Source organism: Cydia pomonella, chromosome 12 (genome assembly GCF_033807575.1).
Source record: "Cydia pomonella isolate Wapato2018A chromosome 12, ilCydPomo1, whole genome shotgun sequence".
Lineage (NCBI taxonomy): Eukaryota > Metazoa > Arthropoda > Insecta > Lepidoptera > Tortricidae > Cydia > Cydia pomonella.
In genome coordinates, this window is record NC_084714.1 from 12,128,542 (window position 1) to 12,150,628 (window position 22,087).

Here is a 22,087-nt window from a genome sequence, read left to right on the forward strand (position 1 = left end):
GCGCCAACACTCCGGTTAAGTATGATGAGCTTCATAAACGACCGGAAATGTGTAGTAAACGTTTGTGAATATAAACATTGACTAAGTGAACGGTCGCTGCAACTGCATACAGAAGTAAGGGGATATATATGCATTCATCAAAACAACCGGTAAACAGACAGAATATAAATTAATTTACAAATGATTTTCTACAGTAGGAAATAACTCTACCCCAAGAACAAGATACTAAATTTAAGATTTCAGGACCTACCTACATCTACCGACATAAAATCACAACTAAGTTCGCGCCAAAACTTATTAAGTAAGCGACCACGTGCTCAAAACTTAAACGCACTCCAAACAAATCATGTTGCCTACAATATGCTCGACAGATTTCATGATATGTGCTGGCCTATAAGGGAGACTGCCCTCCGCCTAAAAAGAAATAATGCCATCAATGTCATCATAGAAATAACTGCATTTTGGTACCCCAATACACAGTTTTTTTAAACTCCTTTAATTTCTAGGGTGCATTCCTGAGGTCAATTTAAGTTACTTTCCCTAAGACACCGGTTATTCTAATTGACTCCATTTTGGAGATAATCTACAATTTCTCCAGCAGTGCAGATTCAGAAGCAGTCACTGTAGCCTGTGTACACCAGCTACATACATGCGCGTTGCCGACCCTAACACTCAGCAGCAGCACCCTCGTTGAGCTGTGGCAACCTTACTCACCGGCAGGAACACAACACTATGAGTAGGATCTAGTGTTATTTGGCTGCGGTTTATTGTAAGGAGTTACTTCCCCTGTTGGGCTCTGCTCTAGATCTGGAATGACATCCGCTATGCTCTGCCCTACCACACAAAGCGAGGGGACATTCACAGTTCCCATTTACCTCTCTTTTTGACGTAGTTTAAGGACATGCCAGGGTCGTGAATAAGAATAGATTGGACAATTAAGAGGGGGCTAACGCAAAATTGTAGTTTTTATATTAAATCGCTGTGTTTTTACAACGGCAAATAACACGAATAAATTATACCGAAACTAAATCACATTTGAAGGGGCAGACTCCATCCAAAACTTAACAGGTTAAAGGTGGCTCCATTGAAAAAATTCAATAAAAACAAGTCAATTTTAATTGATATTCAATTGTACACCGTTACCCTGCATGCCACAGCTCTTGATATAAAACAAACTTGTAATTTTTAAAGGTTAAATACTAGCTTGAAAGGTCAGACTACTTAATTCAGCAAATATAAGTTTTTAAAATATCTTACACAGGCGTGGACTAATGCGCGCAACAGGTAAAAATGTGAATGACTTTGCAAACCGGCGCGTTGTGCGAATTAATACTTCGTCTGGAAGGAATGTGCGGGACAGAATTCCACGAAGGACGACTTGGCTGGCTCGCCCGAAGTCATTTCAAGTTGACTCGTCTGGAGCAGGTTGGCGGGGTAGTGGAGGCTGGGAGGCGGAGCTGCGCTGGCCGTTTATTTCAAACCGTATTGTAACAGAAAAATAACACTACGAAGTTGAATAGAATAAACGACGTGTATAGGTACGAAATTATGTGTATTATCATTTCTTCAGGTGTAGGAACAGGGTAGGTAGGGTTGAAAATCTCTTGGGGAAAACTCATAAAATCAAACGGAAGTTTGACCGTGTTTCATTTTCGCTGTTAAACTTATTTAGCTACAGTTTCGGTTAGCCATGATGTTATTATTTATAAAATTTATATCATAACTTCATAACTAAAAGCGTTAAAACTAGATATTTATCAACATATCGTGCATTTAGCAAAGTATACGTGATGGAAATGGAGGGAATCAACAACCCGAAACGTCTGGCCGTTGAACTCGAGGGCAAAAGCAAAAACTGGGCTCCGAGTTTATATTGAGCTAAGGTTGATTTAAAACAACATTCGTCATTTTTCAATAATAATGTAAAGTTTTTGGAAAATTTTTAATATGTACAGTAATTTAAGTCCTAAATCATTGAACTTGTGAGTTAAACATTCATTAAAAACATTATCCTTACATTTTTTAGACTTTTGGTAACTTATTGTGGTAATCACATTTTAATAGTGGCACGTGGGGAGACTGTCATGATTCATGAGTCAGTACCTATCTACAAAATGGTTCTATTGTTATGTTGAATAACGAAAACGATGGGTTTATTGCGCCGAACCTGGGTCCACGACTCCTTTTTATCCGGTTCGTCGAACCGCTTTTGGACAGGTAATTAAACTTTGCACAATTTTGGACGTAGATGCGTAATATATATGCAAATATCAGTACAAAATCAAATTATTTTGGTTATTAAGATTACACGACTGTGACGTTTACACAATAAAGGTATTTGCGAACTACCTGCAAGTGGACACTCGGTTGTCAAGTGCCGGAACGAGCAGCTGGGTCGCAATCACAAACTGTGTTTTATTTACCACCTTGTCATACAACGGAGCCAAGACGTCACAACGACGATCTCTGATCGTTTGATTTTGGTTACCCGTGATGTTTAAGTTTTGTTAAATAAGTATATACAATTTTAAATGCCTAACACAAATAAACATCAAAGAAAATAATAATTGAAGAAATAAAAATGGACATACCTATACTTAAGACAAAAAAAGACAATCAAAATTGAAAGCAAACTAAGCAACACACAAATACAGGTAATCTGTTTACTACGAATTACACTTCCCATCCGTTTATTGTTCACAGCCTGCAGCGTTTCGTTTCGTTTGTTATTCACATATAAAGTACACACGTAAAACAAAGTCAGACTACACCTATATTTGGCGCCAAAAGCGCGTCAATGACCCGCACCCGCGGCGTCAACGCAGAAAAATAAACTAAACCAAACGCCGTGGGAAAGATACCGGTGCGCAGGAGTGGTTTGCGCGCCGAATTTCTTCACACCTACATATAGTTAGTTATCTTTAACGCGCTCTTGGGGCGAATTCTAACTGCAATTGTTCTGTATTTGTTATGGTTATGGATGTGGTCTGTCAGTGGTTAAAGTGACCTTTCTGTTTGAAGGGATGTCACTTTTGACACTCATAGATCACATCCATAACAAGTCCAGTACGGATATGATGCTCGTTCTTGTCTACGTGACAGCGTGATAAAACGCTGTCTGTCACTTTCAATCCCGCGGTGTTTAAAAGTGACAGTTATTTTATCACCTAGATAAAGCCATCCATAATACGCCTGCTGATCAAATTCATAACTTCTTGTTGCAATCAGTATACGTCACGTCACGTCGTCTGGAATTTCATTTTAGGTACAGTTATCTAGTCAGTTTGTATGTTTTAATGATCACCTGCAAAACTATGATTTACAAATGAAGCGCGGAATTTCTTGAATTTGTACTTATACAAGCACGCGGGGACTTGAGAGATTAAACTAAGGTATACTAAGGTAAACTAAGGTATATAAGGTATACACTTCTGGCGAGGTTGCGAAAGAGTATTTCAGCGTCCCTGTGGCCTCGCCATATAGCCCTGAGGCGGCAAAGAGGGGGTTTAGTGGGTAAACCATGGTTCTCATTAGCCTATATGGCAGTCCCACATAACCATCCAAAGCCCATCTCCACGTCTTGGTGGTATATATATCATAAACTCAGCGACAACATTAAACTTCAGACATCAGACAATCAATTCAATAAACTGTTAAAGAACTTATTAGTTAACAAGTGTTACTATAAATTGAATGATTTCTTGAAAATTCAAAATGATCACGAATGTTATTACTCATAATTATTACTCATTATATCCATATCATTATCATTATATAATTTTTTTTACCATATAAATTAAACATTAATATTAATACCTAGCTAAATTTCGACTTAGCTGAAATCGAAATTGAAAGGGTCCATGTGAAACTTACTATGTAACACCTAATGTATGCAATAAATAAATTATGAATTATGCGTATTGCATTCCCCCTTCCCCCTCTATAAAAAGGTTATAATATATTTAATAAGTAAATTTTACAACTGCGTCGAAGAGTATTCAAAAGGACCCCCATAATAGTCACAACAAACCAAGGTCCAAATTTGGCGGAATCCATTTGATGTGCCAAAAAAGCCATCAACTTTACATCGCTAAATGTATATCTTTGTAGTTTTCCGCTGGCGCGGCGAGACAGTCTTTATAGACTCTAATGGCAAAATAAAGGAGTGCCAATGCAGTGGTTCGGCGACCGAAGTCGCAATTCTGCGCTGCACCGCTCGAGACGAAGCCACATTCCGGCATTCCTCGTCTCGCCGCCGCCATTGCCGTTCGCCCACCGCAGAACTGCAGGAAGAATGCTGCCATATCCGCCATCCGGCTACTTCACAAACATGCCTATGTACGTTAGATGCATTAGTTTTCAAGAGCGTGGTGTACTGTAGAGTTAAAAATAATTTATAAATAAAACAGCAGCTGAAGATCATGAACAAATTATGTATGTACGGCGAAGGAAATTGATTGCTCTGCCACTTCCTACCTTATCACGGTGACAAAATTATGAGATGTAGCGGCTTTAGAATTAATTTTCGCTGTCAAAAACAGTTTTAAGCACTGTAAAAAACGTACTCTCCAACTTACTTACCTGCAATACGATATGAACGTCATTATGCAAAACGTATAGATCATATTCGACGTTTGTAAAATGTGCGTATGTAAAGTGGCATACGAACGTAGGCAATTCCGCTAGAGTAAGCTTACCTGCACAGCCAGTTTTAGATCTATAAATGGCTGAGGCAGCGCCCAAGGACACGCCAGGAACGCGGTCTCTCGAGTCTCGCCGATGCGTCATCGACCATCTCAGGTTATACACCCAGTCATTCACCCGTGCCTTCTTTGCTACAACGTGGACCTAATCATAACAATTTAAGACATTTGTAAGTTGTACCCACTACAAGGATTAAGATGACTCGCATTAATATCATTCCAGATAGGTTGACGACATTCCGAAGTTAGCAAGTCATTTTTGGACAATACTACTACATATAAGTATATAACCTGAGAGGAATGGTGTATTAGGCTATGCTTAGAAGTTATAGATAATCAGATAAAAATGATGTTGATAATAATAACATATGAGTATGATAATCTTGTTAACTTGACGTCTAGTATCAGTACTAGCGGAATTACTTTGGTGAAGGTGGATTTTTTTTGTCGTATTAGCCACTTTATGAAATTTGGACACATATCTAACAAGGAAAGGTACCCAACTGTCCGATTCCGATCTGATTTATATTTATATATGTTATAGAGTAGTCTAAAATAACAGACACGTATTTTTTTAGCTGCCCAAACTCAACCTATTCGGAGAAATTTTGTCCTCCAAAGTACTAAAAAAATAATGAGCACGTGTTTTGTTATATTGGCTGAAACTTATTTTTTCCTACAAAAAATCGACATTCGAAATTTTATAATATCTTATCGCTAAAGATACACATAAAGACGGGTGTTTTTATAGGAAAACTTGAGTTTAAGCAGATAAAACAAAACACGTGCTCATTATTTTTTCCTGCTCTTAAACATATACTCAAACAAGCCATTAACTTGCAAGTTACTTGAGCATCACTTTTTATAGGAGTTAGAATATTTAGTAATTTTGAGGACAATTTCTCCCAATAGGTTGAGTTTGGGCAGCTAAAAAAAATACGTGTCTGCTATTTTAGACTACTCTATAAGATATATAAATATAAATCAAATCGGAACCGGACAGTTGGGTACCTTTCCTTGTAAGTCGCAGGGTCCAAATGCTGCAAATGTGGCAAATGGAATATAAATTCTAGGCAAAACTCTTAATTTTTTGCCATCGCAACGGTAGCCATGTGAATCGACGAGTTCATCGTCTTTAAAGGCTGCAGCGGTAGCCAACATGCACAAAGCTTATTTTTGACAAATATTCTGGTAATATATTGAAAACTTATTACTGCCTAGGTATTTATCGATGGTACTTAAATAATTTTTTTTTTTACTTTTCTCGGATAGAATCCTCATTTGGTCTCGAACTCTGGGGCACGCCATTGACGCTTTGTCGTCTCTGTATGAAATCATCTACCCAAGTGTAGACGGTACTAAAAGAAGGTAACGAGTCCCCTAACTATTACATGATACAATAGGTTTAATGTGGGTGCCCCATTTTGTCTTTTAAAACATAATAACTCCTTCCCGCGTTTTCTCCATTTTCATGAAAATGGCAAACTGACTCACTTTTATTATTCTAATTTGTGTTAGTTTAGTATTGAGTTGTGTTAATATAGATTAATTATTGTTACCGCGTCTGAACTTTTCATTTTTGCAACAATCCCAACACCTAAGTACATATACCAAACCCCACTGCCAAACCTCTTTTTTTTTAAACCAAAAAAATAAATGTAACTTTTTTTTTGTATACTTAACTGAGAAAGTGTGCAAATTACAATAGATTTTATTATTGTTATTTTTGATATTAAATGTAGTTTCGGTTTTATATAATAATAAAATATTATAGGGACATTCTTACACCAATTGTCTAAGCACCCAGGAGCAGCTTAGATGGCACAATGTAGAAAAAAAAGTATTTACGGGTAATTCAGACCGGCTATCAAATGACCAGCGCTAGGACCTACTGTTACACTTTTCATTGGTATTTAGCTTTCGGTAAAAGAAGAAACGAATAAACCCTAGACGTTAATGACAACGTATAATAGTAATGGTATATCATACAGTTGTGTATTTACACCAGCCTTTCATGGCGCCTTGGTGATCTGTTGCCCAATATGTTCATGCAGAGGCTGAGTCACAGCAGGCTCGTGAATGGGCGCGGGCGCGGACAATGAGCACCTTAAGCGTGCCTGCGATCCTACTTATCTGCTCTGACACAAACTGTGACTCATGGGCTATAGCGCGGTGGAGCGCATCGCCGCGTGCGCATTATAGGGAGCGTGCATGAACTGTAGGAGGCAGTACAGGAGCCGTCAGATTTTTGGCGCGAGGCGTAATTGTGATGTTTATTGTTCCGATGTTGCCCACAAGATGGCAGAACAACACCCACCAACACGCACGGTCCCTATCAGCCCTCGCAAAACATAAAACATAATTCATATTCTGGCGTGGCATCAAACATATCCGTATGTAAAGCCAGAGCTAATTCGCCCCGACAGTTATAGAAATAGCAGAAAGCTGTAACTTTTCATTGGCATGGCTGCCCAAGCCCCAGCCAAGGATAGGCCCCTTTCAAGTCGCAAACTCGCAACTGTGCCTACAGGAGCCGGGGGTAAATCCTTAAATACCCATCACTAAACAACCATCACGCGTGTTTGCCTGGATCAGTCATGATCCTTACCAAGTACAAATTTCATATCTTGAGAGTTTACATACTGAAATCTTATAGTCATTGAATCACTTAAGATGAGTCACGATGTTCATTCACCCTGTCATCTGGTACAACGGAATACACAACTGAGATTCGGTTGTTATATAATAAGTAACCTATATTAATACCTACGAGGGCGGATTGATATTTTAACGACTGATATGGCCTAGTCACTAGGCCCTAGTGGGTAATGAACTAGTGACCCTACCTATTTATGAAGCCGATGGTGCTGGACTGCTGGGTTCGAATCGCGGTAAGGACATTTATTTGTGTGATGAGCACAGATATTTGTTCATGAGTCATGGATGTTTTCTATGTATTTAAGTATTTGTATATATTATATACCTATGTATATAACGTTTGAGAAATATTAGTCTCCACAGGCGTATAAATCGTCCTAGGCAAGTAATTATAGCGGTGTCAGTATGTCAGTACCTACAGCGTAACCACCCTAAAGAGATAAATCTGGCTGGGCGGCCGTCTGACATTCGCGCACTACCCGAACGTACTAAGGTTGAACGCAAGTATAAAGCTCAATAAATCCCAAATGACACACTCCGTCTGGAAGGCCGTCGCGACTCGCGAGACAAGACGCTGCGTTCGTCGACTCCAAAACACTTTTTAGACAGCAACCTACCCCAGCGAATTAAATCTATCGAATTATTCTTCCTTTATAGACTTCAACATACTCGTAGAACTTATTTGAATATGCTTCACACAAGCCATTTACGAAACCATGATTTGAGTTTAAGCTCAAAAGATCTTATAAGATTTCGTTGTAAATATTGGTTGCGGGGGCCTCGCCTGAAGTAGGAGGAGCTCGGGGCCAAGAGCCAGAGGGTGTCTGAAGAGCAGACAGCGCGGCCTGAGATGGCAAAACTCTCTCAAACGTTCGACAACCCATTTTCACTAAATTGAGGTTCTGTTAAAAACATATTTATGCATCAAATCGAGTTATTTTACTATACTAAGTATACTCAATTTAACAATCTCAAGTCTATATCGTATTCACGGGTCTGAAAGGATGTCCCATACATGGATATGAATATTATGAATGCAACAAAAGTGGTGTCTAGTTCAATAACATTGTTATCACTGCGTTCATGCGATGAATTTTTACGTTACGTTGAACCCTTCGCAACGTGTACATGTACTGTCTGGGACGAGTACTGACGCTCGGGGGGCGCGTCTGTGCTCACCCTCCGTCCTAGCCCTTGTCGGGAGCAGCCCTTCGGCGGGGCCGTGACCCGGGCTGGGTCACTAAATACTTTAATTTTATCCCGACCCCTGCTATTCGTCTGACCAAGTAATATTTGCGGAATGCGAGTAATACTCTAATCAATTGACACAATATTAGCTAATACTGTTATACAGTTATGTTAATTAAAGACACTGCACTTATTATATATTGAGTATGGAATGGAAACTAAAGCAAGTTGGAGTTGAAATAACGTTTTCAGCTTAGCTACTTACAGATAATTACTTTTTAAATAATAAACTGAAAACACGTCCTACAATTATAGTATCCCTCTTCTGTGACCACTGTTATTTTATTAAAAAGCGATTGGTGGAGAAACATTTGAGATAATATTGAAAACCTCTTTATCACCACTACCGTCACGAGCGTTAGATAAATAAAGATAACACTTACTGTTGTTGACACTCGGTTAATTACTTCAAAACAAACTATTCTTAGATAGGAAGCATGCATAGGTCATTGATACTAGAAGGTCGCGATGAATGCACTCATATAATTAAAAGGAAGTAGCCGTAATGTGTTTATTTACGTCGCTAAGATCAATTACTATTTCTACATCATAAATGAATATTGCCTTTAAGACTAATATAATTTTTGGACACCTAATAGTCACTCAAAGAAAGGAGAAGAGGAGGGCAAAGAAGAAAGCTTATCGTTGGCTAAGAGTGTTAGTAAACCTGCCGAATTTTTTTTTAAAACAGTGAAATTTGTACCTTTTTTATTGACATTAAAGTAAAAAATAAATAAATTTCTAAAATGGATTTAGCACGTTTACACTCTTAACCGACGTTATACAAAAATGATTTCGAACCTTAAATCTTAAAAACGGCCAAGAGGATGTCGGGCCATGTTAAGTGTAGGGTTCCGTAGTTACCATTCTATCAGAATAGGCTAAACCTAGGGCTATTAGTAAGTATCATGTACAATACACGCATAAGGGAGTAGGTACCTTCGCAGCGCTTTGTACGTCTTTTAGTCTTTTATAGCGATTATTGCCGAAAATGTTAACTTTATCAAAAAATTATCTTTAGAGCCCCGTTTTCTTTTTGAAATACCTATCCAATGATACTCCATACTACTGGGTAAAGAAAAAAAAAATATTTTGTATACCTTTGTCTGTAAAATCTTGTACTTTTTAGGGTTCCGTAGCCAAATGGCAAAAAACGGAACCCTTATAGATTCGTCATGCCCGTCTGTCTGTCCGATTATGTCATCGCCACTTTTTTCCGAAACTATAAGAGCTATTATACTGTTCAAACTTGGTAAGTAGATGTATTTTATGAACCGCATTAGGTATTTACACAAAAATAGAAAAAAAACAATAAATTTTGGGGGTTCCCCATACTTATACTGAAACTCAAAAAATCTTTTTTCATCAAACCCATACGTGTGGGGTATCTGGATAGGTCTTTAAAAATGATATTGAGGTTTCTAATATCATTTTTTTTAAACTGAATAGTTTGCGCGAGAGACACTTCCAAAGTGGTAAAATGTGTGTGTCCCCCCCCCCCGTAACTTCTAAAATAAAAGAATGAAAAATCTAAAAAAAATATATGATATACATTACCATGTAAACTTCCACCGAAAATTGGTTTGAACGAGATCTAGTAAGTAGTTTTTTTTTTTACGTCATAAATGGTACGGAACCCTTCATGGGCGAGTCCGACTCGGACTTGGCCGCTTTTTTTATTGTACTGTTATGTATCCATGCCAAATTACAACTTTCTAGCACTAACGATCACGAAGAGAAGCCGCGGACAGACAGATGGACGGACATGGCGAAACTATAAGGGTTCCTACTGGCCTACGGAACTTTAAAAATCGGTCGCTCCGGTAAATAGCCCCAAGTCGTAGAAGTCGAACGAGGATACAAATATCCGGTTTAAACGTCTTATAATACAAGTGTATTTCATGATACGAACCTATAAACGCTAACAAAAATCTTAACGGGGTGTATAATAGACCGATAGAGCAATAAAATTCGAAGCATGAAGCAATTATTCTACCCCATGTGTTGATGTGGCGACGTGACATGACTATAATATGCTCCGTGTCTATTCGGACTTACTTATATTCCCATTCATAAAATGGAATATAATGATTTGACGACCAGTTTGGCCTAGTGGGTAGTGACCCTGCCTACGAAGCCGATGGTCCCGGGTTCAAATTCTGGTAAGGGCATTTATTCGTGTGATGAGCATGGATATTTGTTCCTGAGTCATGGGTGTTTTCTATGTATTTAAGTATTTATAAATATTTATATATTATATATATCGTTGTCTAAGTACCCTCAACACAAGCCTTATTGAGCTTACTGTGGGACTTAGTCAATTTGTGTAATAATGTCCTATAATATTTATTTTATTTATTTTATTTTATTTTATTTTAATGATTGTAATAAATCAACGATGACACACTCGATCTGCCGTGTACTGTGTACGTATTTAACGTTTTCAACTAAAGCTAACTTATTGCCTTTTTCTCACTGGTACTCCTAAATTAATCGAAAACCGACACATACGAGCTACATATATGCATATTAAACACACTTTAAAGTAGGTTCAATACTTATTACTTATTTCAAAGAGTGGGATTTAAAACAGGTTGACTTTGTTGATTTATCGAATACGTTACAAACAAAGTCATTGAAACCAGTTTAACCTTGCGTTGTACAAAGTGTAATAATGTTATTTAATTTTATATAATTCTATAAATAAATTAACATTACGGAATCAAAAAATTATGTCTAGTAAAGCAAAACAGGTGATCTATTTGAGATAAAAACATTTTCTTAAGTTGTTAAATATAAAATAATATTTCTATTGTAATTAAAAAAAAAAAACAAACTAAAAATCTTTCTCACTAAAAATATAATATTCTCAACTCAAAAATTCCCAAACGACAGGGCTATCAAAAGGCAAATTTATAGTAAGTATTATTTTTTCCATAATTATTTATCTATCTAAATAGCACGAGTTAAGCCAGGGACTGAAGAAGTGCACAAAATTATAATTTCTAATAACAGTAACTGCAAATCTACATAACAAATATTCAAGGACCTATCGTTGCTAAGATCAACAAATCAAATGACCATCGAGCATCACCGAAAACACGGAACAGTCTCCCGATTAAAGAAATCTAACCGTCGACGAATAACCAGCAAATTAGAAAATAGGATTCTAATGAAAATCATCAAGAAAAACGCCGTGCGATATGCGATAAAAACATTTTAGACGATACCTGTAAGAGTGTAAAGGAGGGGATTTGTTTTTTACACTGCCAAAGAGAAACGATTACTTACTCAATAGCAGAAAATGAATAGGTTGAAATTCACTCAGAAACATATAAACTGGACTGCCGATCAGTTGCGAAAACTAATATGGAGTGACGCATCCAAATTTGATACGAGTATAGTTCGCAATGAACGAAGTGATTCGAGAAAAAGAATACATTTTATAGTCTTAGGCGCAAGATGAAGTTTCTACCATCTATAATGATTTGGAGCTACATGTAGGCATAGGTTGTGGGCTATCTGCAATTTATAGATGGAACCGTCAATACCAAGAAATACCAACGCATCTTGCAAGAGAGTTTGCTGCCGTTTTAGCGTATTACGAGCTTAGAAGGTTAGAACATAGAAATGCATTTACTTCTCAACAAAACAGTGCCTGAGGCCATACTGCAAGACAACGATGACGTGGCTCGTGCCTGAAGTCATTAAAAATTTCTACCATGGCCGCCCAGCAGCCCGGGTTTGTCTCCCATAAAAAAAATTGTGGAGGAAAATGAAGAACAAGTTGCGAAAGGACCCTTCTAGATCAAATGCTGGCCTTAAAGAGAAACTGCTGTATCTGGACTGAAATAACCCCTGAAGAGTGTAGAGAGTTGGTAGATTCAATACCGCCCAAGATTCAAGCCGTTTTTGATGGAAAGGGTGACGTGAACAAGTGGTAGACGATCTATTCTGCGTCGGCTAAACGAAAGACGATTTTTTTTGCAAGCGGTACGTTTCGCAAAATTGACTTTTTTTTTATTAATGTAGAAACATGCGAGTTTCCGTCATTTCGTAAATAAAGTATTATTTATAATCTTTATTGTTTTTAAACTTCATTTATAGTTGTTCAACTAAACATTTAAATCCTACTAATTTTTGAGGTTCGACGTTCGTACAGAAGACAGGTTAATACATTTTTTTTTCTACCAGACTAACTCATTTACATTGGGGCTCGTATTAGATTCAAATTCTTGCTCAAAGAACGCTATCAAGTTATACACGTAGGAGTTACTGGAGTACTTTGACGAGTCAAAAAGTTTGTCGGCTTCAATATGTATCAAAATTGTCGACATAATAGAACACATGCGATAAACAAGTGAACAACAATATTATGATTATGACACAAGTGTGGGTAAAGCGTGCTTACTCTACACAATAACTTTCACTAGAAATAATTAATAAGAAAACTGGTTTTAACACGAGGCTTGTCGGACAATTTTCACCCGGAAAAAGTTACAATCAATTATGGAATCACACGTTACTTAATCGCTAATCCAACCTCGTATACCACAATAAGAGATATTATTCTGCAAGACACTGGTTGAAGTTGACGAGCTGCAAATAAATGGCATTGATGATGAAGATTAGAACATGGAACTTAAAACTGATGGAACATAAGGCTTCACTAATAAAATGTCATTATACATACATTCCCAAACTATACTTAGATAAAATAACAAAGAAGCCATTATATTGAATACGTAGAGCAATAACAATAACATTAAGTGGTATATTATGTTAAATTGAAGAAACGCACAAATTGAACATTGAATGGGCAGCGCCAATGCGGGTCAGTCTCCCGCTGCTATTATGATAGACACAATCGCTCTGATTTCCAATAACATTCCACATGGTCTCAGTCAAAAGAAGGGGCACGTATGAAACAGCCAGATTTTAAAAGGAATGCTAGAATTTTTCGGCAAGCCTGAAATAGTTATTCGTTTTACAAGGGGGCAAAATTTGTTTAACCCTTGTGCTTTGATACCCTCGCATTTCTCGCAACGCTCAAAACCTCAAGATTCCGTTTTTCAACTCAAACCAAATAAAATTCAAATGAACCTCATTAAATATTTATCATTCGAACTCATCATTTAAAAGTCCATTTTACCAGCTAACATAAGGAAATAATTCAAAATTTGTATCTGATTACTTTGTCCCGCATGTGGATAAAATACAACTTTCTTATCAGTTTTTGAACAATCTCTAGAGCCTTTACCAGCTGGTGTGGTGAAAACTTATTTACTACGGATTTGTATTTTTAAACAGCAATACTGATTTTCTGTTACCCACATAGTTCCCGAACTTATCATACTCAACACACGTTTGCAACATAGATATATTGAATAGTCCTAGTGGTACACCCCGAAAGTCAGTAAAATGCTGCGAACGGTGTTAAATGTATGAAAATCACTATCATTGATTAACTAATTCGACCCGTAGAACCAAAAATAATAATAACGGAGGAGTTATGACGTAATATGTTTTGTATGGGAAAAAATATGCTTTATTTTGAAATATTTAATTGATAGATTGATACATCACATCACACTTTGTAACAATAAAAAAAAATACTAAATGTAAATATTTTCAAAATTGCTTTCTTAAGGTTAGGTTAGGTTAGGTAGAAATGAGGATAATATTACGTATATTTTACAAAAAAAAAACAGTATCGTATCTTGAGAAACCCAAGCTTGATGTGTTTTGAAATTATTTTAATTCTATAAAAAAAAACTGAAATGTATTGAAGTTTATATTTTAAGAATCGGCTCAAAAATCCCTTTCTGACAAATTAAAATCCCGACTCGAGTCGCTCGCAAAAGCTGCATAGATATAGATAATATGGAGCATAACATTCGAGGTTCTTGTAATATGCAATAGTGATGTGTTGGATTTATCGTTGTCAAATAGCACAAATACTAATAGTTCCAGCAAAAAAGACTTATGCCAAAAAATTATTACACTGGCATGTATTAAAGCGAGATTTTCCAAGAGCCACTTTAGAGAAATTCTAATCGTTCTTAGAAACTGTATCATTCTCTGAAATCAATTATATAGATACTGAAGAACAAAGCTTATAGATAATTCCTTTATAGAAAAAAAAACAGTGTTCCAAGCTTTCTCCAAATTCTACAAATAAAGCACAATTAGATTAATATATTACACACTTGTATATACAAAAAACCTAAAGTAGTGATTTAAGAAAGTACGAATATTTCATAATTCTGATTTTAGTAAAATGATTTAATGACCCAATGAAATGACAAATTCTTACAGTCAACGGAAAAAATATCGATGCAACTAATTGACCAAAAATATTTGTACACGACCTCAATGTTATTGGGTTTACAGATACCAATACAATACTTATTATACACACTCAAGTAAATATTAAATTGAACAAGCACATCGTATTCGATTCAGTTGTTTGCGAACATAAAATATATTACTGTTGCTGTAAACAAGTTTGACGTAACCATTGTAGTAAAAAGTAGTAACACGAATGCACAGCATTACACGTGCAGCGTCGATAACCGTGTAAGTGCTAACCGTTGGGGCGTCGTTGATTGAAATGGCTACCCAACAGTTACTTTAGTTACCTATATAATTTAAAATCCCGAATAAAACTAGAATACATTTGAAAAGTTGTCATATTTGTTTACATTATTTGCCATTTCTATTGAACTTTAGGCAGGGTCAGTACCGACTAGGCTAGGAGTCCGTTAAATTCATTAAATTTATCAGGCTTTGTCGCTATGGTTTCCCATGCTAGCTTTAATGTGGGTTGGGGAGAGAAGATCTAATTTATGTTTATTTATTTTCCACTGATGTACCTATAGAACTCACTATGTTTTCCTTTATTGATTACGCAATTAATTAGCAAATGTAATAGGTACCTACTTGGTATGAGCGTGAATTTCTATTTTCAATCCTTTAAACCTCAATTTTACCATCCCTTTATTTTAACATATAATAAGTACAGAGGAATATCAAAGACGTAAAGTAGTGTATAATATTGTAATTGCTAATTAGACAGGGGACACCACTTTACACCTTTACGCGTCTTTAGTATAACGTAGTCTGTAGAAAAGTCACACAATAGGGCATAAGTATTTAGGTTGGGTACCTATTGCGACAGGTGCCTGTATGTGATGGACTTACACACACGCCAGGCCTTACGTCTTACACACTTTTTTAAATCTTATCAGAGAGGTTGCATAATTCCATTTGTACGGTTGAAATAGAAGGTGACTATAAACCGTGCAAGTACTTCTTACACGTGGAGTTTCTTACAATGCACTCAGAGTATTGCCTTTCTTATCGGCATTCAGAAACAATATTAGTTAGCACGAAAAATAAATGAAAATTTTCCATTATCGCCGTAAAGCAAAGGCGTTTAGCTCGTGTACTTGTATAGCGGCACGTGCAAAAAGGTCATCAGCTTTACCTGCGTTTATAGTTATTGCGCATCTTGTGTGGCGCGTGCCTAAGTTTTATAATATCAATTACTTAAACAAAACTTGATAAAATAAAGATAAGTATGATGATAAAAAAGTCTTTCTTTTGATATAATTACAGCTATATCTGATCAACGTTTATATTTAGACGAGAAACGTGACCAGACCAACAGGCATCTTTTGTAATCATTTGCAACGTTTTCTTTGGTTCGCGAATTATAAGAAGAAATGCTGTAAAATACCTATGGGCTAATCAGATTAAATCCATAAAAAGCGTTTTGAGGATTAATTCCCAGCAAGCTGGAAATAGTTTTAATACCTTCATTTGGTCCTAAATGAGTGTAATCAGAGTTTGCGCAATCCCAAGAGATGTGCATATGTTACTGTAAAAGCCCGAAGTACGGTAAAACCTAGGATATACCGGTAAGACCTAGGTTTTACCGATGTCGATCGGTAAAAGCCCGAAATGTGAAATAATTATTGTTCACTTCGGGCTTTTACCGACATGGATTTGGTAAATCCTAGGTCTTACCACGGCGACCGGTAAAGGTTGAATCAGGCACTGGTTCTTGACATTATTGTGACATATGTGGGTAGATTTAGTAATCAGGCGCCGACTGAATGTGGGTAGGCTTAATTCTTCGTTCTCGAATACATTCTATGTTGAACGGACGTGTTTCCTTGGTGCCTCCTCATCAGCCCTTACCCTGGCCAGAAGGCATATTTAACAGTGGCGACGGGACTGTGATCTACGTGTCGAACTTTTTAGTGTTGTGGTTTAGTTAATCGTGTTAATAAACAGTTACAATGGCAGTCGGAAAGATAGCCCCGTTCGATATGAACAAAGATTGTTGGGACTTATACGTGGAGCGTTTAGAACAGTATTTTATAGCGAATTCAGTGAGTGACACGGTTAAAGTGGCTACTTTAATTACTGTGATAGGCAGTGACGCGTATGAACTTATGGTTAATTTGTGTACGCCGGCGCGCCCGGCAACAAAGACTTTTGATCAGTTGAAGGCCATTATGAAATCGCACTTGCAACCTAAACCGAGTGTATTAGCAGAAAGGTTCAAATTTCGACAACGACGTCAAGCGAGTGATGAGAGCATAGCTGAGTATGTCGCAGCCTTGAAGAAAATGTCAATGACTTGCAATTTTGGCGCGGACTCATTGCAAGAAAATTTAAGGGACCAATTTGTTTGCGGTCTATCGAAGGATGTTATACGACAGCGGCTATTCGCAGAGGAGGAAATCACGTTCGAGAAAGCTTTTAAATTAGCCGTAACGATAGATTCGGCCGAGACGGAATCGGCGGTTATGGAGAAGCGAGTAGACAACCATGGAGGAAGTACGGGTGTCTACCAGGTGGCATCGAGCCGGGGGCGGGGGAGCTACGGTCACGGAGAAGCCGCCGGGGGACGGAAGGTCACGGGGGCTACGCGAGGTTGGGCGGGCGCCGGGCGCGGCGCGAGCGGCCGGGGCGGACGGCGCGGGCCGGGCGTCGCGGGCGCCGGCCGCGAGCGCGGCGCGCACGGCGGCGCAGCTGGCTGCAAGGTGTGCGGCGGCAGTCATGACTCCAACACGTGCAAGTTTAAGGCTTACGTGTGTCGGGTGTGCAACCGAGATGGACATCTGAAGAGGATGTGCCCGAGACTACGCGAGGAACAGCTGTTCGCGTTGTATGACGGAGACGCGGATGGGCAGGTGGCGTATGACGACAGCGAGGGAAGTGACGAGGTAGTTACCTATAACTATTCAATGGCTTTAAAGGACTTTAGTGCTTATCCGCCATATGTATTATCAATGAAAGTTAACAAGAGATACATAGATATGGAAATTGATACGGGTAGCTGTATTTCTTGCATTAGTTATGATTGTTACTTAAAAACTTTAGGGAATTTTAAATTAAATCCGAGTGATGTCTCAATGCGATATTACACCGGGGAAAGGGTAATACCCGTAGGTAAATTATGCGTGAGTGTACAATATGGCAAAGTAAACAAACAATTAGATCTGTATGTAATTAAAAGGGGCATGACAAGTTTGTTAGGTCGACAATGGATTCATGAACTCGGGGTAACTTTGCCCACTTCCGTGCCATGTAACAAATTGGAAAGGGAAAATATTAGTCAAAACTTTGATGAAAATGTGTTCAGTTCCAGGTTTAAAGAAGTTTTTGAAGACGGTTTGGGGCGGTTCACGGGCGGCAAGGTCGGGTTCGCGCTGCGCGAGGGGGCGCGGCCGGTGTTCCTGCGCGCGCGCCCGCTGCCGTACGCGCTGCGCGAGCCGGTGGAGCGTGCGCTGGATCAGCTAGTGCGCGACGGCATCATCACGCCCGTGCCCACCTCGGACTGGGCCACTCCCGTCGTACCGGTAATGAAAAAAGATGGGACTATTCGTTTGTGTGGGGATTTCAAATTGACACTGAATAAATGTTTGCAAGTGGATCATTTTCCAGTACCTCGAGTAGATGATTTGTTGACAAAATTGCATAAGGGGGATAAATTTTCGAAAATTGACTTATCGCAAGCGTACGCGCAATTCGAATTAGACGATTCAAAACAATACACCGTAATAAATACCCACAAAGGCTTATTTATGTACAATCGCTTAATTTATGGCTTAGCTTCTAGTCCTGGCATATTTCAAAGGAAGCTAGAGCAGTTGTTTGCGGACTTACCAACGGTAGGGGTTTTCTTGGACGACATTATTATAACTGGTTCTGACGATCGGGCGCATTTAGAAACTCTCACGGAGGTATTTGAGAGGTTGCGGAAGTATGGGTTAAAGGTAAAAAAAGAGAAATGCACCTTTTTTGCACCGTCGGTAACGTATTTGGGTTTTGTCATTAGCAAAAAGGGTGTGCACACGTGTCCTGAGAAAATTAAGGCCATTAAAGAAGTAGGAGAACCAAGTAATGTGTCGGAGCTTCGCTCATTTTTGGGTCTCATTATGTATTACGCCAAATTTGTACCTAACGTGAGCACTATTTTGGCACCACTATACAGGCTTTTACAAAAAAATGTTAATTTTGTATGGGACGAACATTGTAGGTCAGCGTTCAACAAAATCAAACAAATGTTAATTTCTAGTACCATCTTAGCTCATTACTCACCACATTTGGATCTGGTTCTTACCACGGATGCTAGCAGTGTGGGGGTGGGGGCGGTCATTTCCCATTTGACGCCAGAGGGCGAGCGGCCAATTGCGTATGCATCACGGGTATTGAATTCGGCGGAAAAGGCGTACTCCCAGATTGAACGCGAAGCTTTGTCAATAATATATGGTATTAAAAAATTCCATCAATATCTCTATGGTAGAAAATTCACATTAAGAACTGACCATAAACCTTTAGTCTCAATTTTTGGCGATAAGTCCGGCATACCGGTAATGGCAGCGAGTAGGATGCAGCGTTGGGCGGTTATCCTCGCGGGTTATGATTATGACATCGAATACGTGCGTAGCGAGAAAAACGCGGCGGACGCGCTATCTCGGTTACCAGTAGGATTACGTTCCGAACAGGAAAACGGTAAAAATAATATACGCGAAATCACTTATTTGAATTTTGTTCAAAATTTCATGCCAATTACAAGGAAGACTTTGTGTCAAGAAGTTAGTAAGGACGACGTTCTTAGGAAAGTAATGTTGTTTATACAATCCGGCTGGCCAACATTTTGTACCGATGAGCAGATTAAACCTTATTTTTCACGACGTAACGAGTTATATATCGATGCAGGGTGTATAGTATGGGGTTATAGATTAGTCATTCCAAAGAAATTGCAGGATTCTTTGTTGAAAGAGGTGCACAGCGGACACATGGGGATAGTTAAGATGAAGAGTATCGCACGAAGCATTGTATGGTGGCCGGGCATCGATGCGGCAATTGAAAGCGTCTGTAAAGCGTGTACCGCGTGTACAGCAGAGAGTACGGCTCCGGCTAGGGCGGTACCTCAACCCTGGCCATACGAGTCAGAGGTTTGGTCACGGTTACATGTCGATTTCATGGGCCCTATTCAAGGTGCCTCATTTTTGGTGTTAATTGATTCAACCTCGAAATGGATTGAAGTCTTTAAAATGAATAAAACTACGGCCGCTGACGTAATTCGCGTATTACGGGAAACATTTGCGCGTTTTGGACTACCGAAAGAGATAGTATCGGATAATGGGCCTCCGTTTTCTAGTAAAGAGTATGAGCGTTTTATGACTTTTAATGGTATTAAGATAACATTTGCGCCGGTATACCATCCTTCCTCGAATGGGGCCGCAGAGGGGGCAGTTAAACTGTGCAAGCGAGTAGTTCGGAAAGCTCTGCGCGATGGCGTCGATGTAGACGCAGCGTTACAGTCATATTTATTGTCGTACCGAAATGTAGACCACAGTACAACCGGGACGTCACCAGCGGTTCTTTTACAGCGTAGGACATTAAGGTCTCGTCTAGATCTATTGAAATGTAGAAGGCAAGTAGAAGATAAAGTTATTCAGAGTCAACGTAAACAGGTCGAGTATGCGGGAGGTACGTCTAGACAGTTGGATATCGGGGAGGAAGTGTGGGCACGTAATTACACAGGAGGGGAAAGATGGATAGGAGGGAAAATTGAACAAAAAGTAGGATCTCGCAACTATATAGTTGGTAGGGAAAATGGTCCACCCATCAAACGACATATCGATCAGCTTAAAAATAAATGGTCAAGCACGATTGATGTGTCCGTACCAAACTCTCCGATTTCGATAAAACCACCAAACGAATTTTCTACTGATACGACGACGGGAGGGGTGCCAGAACCGGTAACAAGCAATTCTGAGTTAAGGGTCGTGAGTGGTTTACCGTTGCCGGGTGCACCGGCCGCGCCCCCTACATTGCCGGCCTCCGGGGAGGGCCCCAGACCGATCCGCACTAGGAAACCCGTTAAAAGATACGGGTTCGACTTCAATTAGTATTATGATTTTATTCTTATTAACCTAATGCATAAGTGTATCTATAGGCTAAGTGGGGGGGTGTGACATATGTGGGTAGATTTAGTAATCAGGCGCCGACTGAATGTGGGTAGGCTTAATTCTTCGTTCTCGAATACATTCTATGTTGAACGGACGTGTTTCCTTGGTGCCTCCTCATCAGCCCTTACCCTGGCCAGAAGGCATATTTAACAATTATTAGATGAAAATCTTGTACCAGTGTAAGGGAAGTTACATGTAGCGCCATTTAGAGTGATGCTTCGTATTGTTTCGGCTATTTTACTAGTCATGTAGATCTAGGTCTTCCGGTTCTGCTGAAGGTGAGAGTGAACTCTACTCACTGCAAATTCGAACGCCGTGAGCAGGGATGTAGAAGTCCTGGGAGCAGAGTAATGTACAGTGTGTCACATACCCTCTGTAAGCAATATGCCCAGTTGGTGGGAATTTTCGGGCTGTGGTAGCCACTGTCATGGGTAACAGAAACGCGTTCCGTATGTGCTTCGCTTTCCAGATGACTAGGGTGTCGGCCATGTTGCGCAGCAAGAGGGCATGGAAGGAAGTCGAGGCCTTTTGCGAAACCGTGATTTCCCAAAAGGAAGCAGCGGAGCGGTTGCGAGAAGATAGGGCAGATGCGCCACCGCTCCGGCGTAGGCGGAGAGGGAGGGTCTCCTCCCTAGGTAGGCAATATGTTCTAGCCAACAACTAGTTCCTCCCCCTCGTAGAGCCAGTGGATTGGGGGCCCACACGGAACGGCTCTGCACATCTGAGAGGGGAGCCAAGCGTCCTGGTGCTCTTCCTCATCGGCGCGGGTGTCCAACACAGGTCGGTCGGGCTGCCGAGGGGCGTCGCGGATAGAATGCCGCAAGCGATCCCATGATGCTCCCCTAACGGCAAAGAGGATGACACCGCAGGGGATGTTAGTGGGTATTCTGTTACGGGAGGAGCGAGTCCCACATACCACCCCCCAATGGGCTTTTCCAGCCCGGGGTGAGATGCGTAAATGCGTTTACCCCTGCGTCAAAA

The 22,087-nt window shown here is 39.4% G+C and overlaps 2 protein-coding genes across 2 annotated transcripts in view; one reads left to right on the forward strand and one right to left on the reverse strand.

The window, feature by feature from the left end:
* LOC133523611 (3-phosphoinositide-dependent protein kinase 1) overlaps positions 1-22,087 on the reverse strand; it is a 125,574-nt gene that overhangs the window by 22,171 nt on the left and 81,316 nt on the right. The gene's annotated exons all lie outside the window — the stretch shown is intronic.
* On the forward strand, positions 16,682-21,941 carry LOC133523879 (uncharacterized). The gene is made up of 4 exons (XM_061859633.1): positions 16,682-17,811; positions 18,274-18,484; positions 21,576-21,741; positions 21,787-21,941. Exons 1-4 carry the CDS (start codon positions 16,916-16,918, stop codon positions 21,939-21,941), a joined length of 1,428 nt encoding a protein of 475 aa, XP_061715617.1. The 5' UTR covers positions 16,682-16,915.

Excerpts from the sequence above, each read along its gene's own strand:
- LOC133523879 (XM_061859633.1), top strand. The coding sequence starts at position 16,916 with ATGGCAGTCGGAAAGATAGCCCCGTTCGATATGAACAAAGATTGTTGG. Across the intron at positions 17,812-18,273 it reads TATGACGGAGACGCGGATGG|GTTTAAAGAAGTTTTTGAAG; the intron begins GCAGGTGGCGTA and ends GTTCAGTTCCAG. Across the intron at positions 21,742-21,786 it reads AGGGAGGGTCTCCTCCCTAG|AGCCAGTGGATTGGGGGCCC; the intron begins GTAGGCAATATG and ends TCCCCCTCGTAG.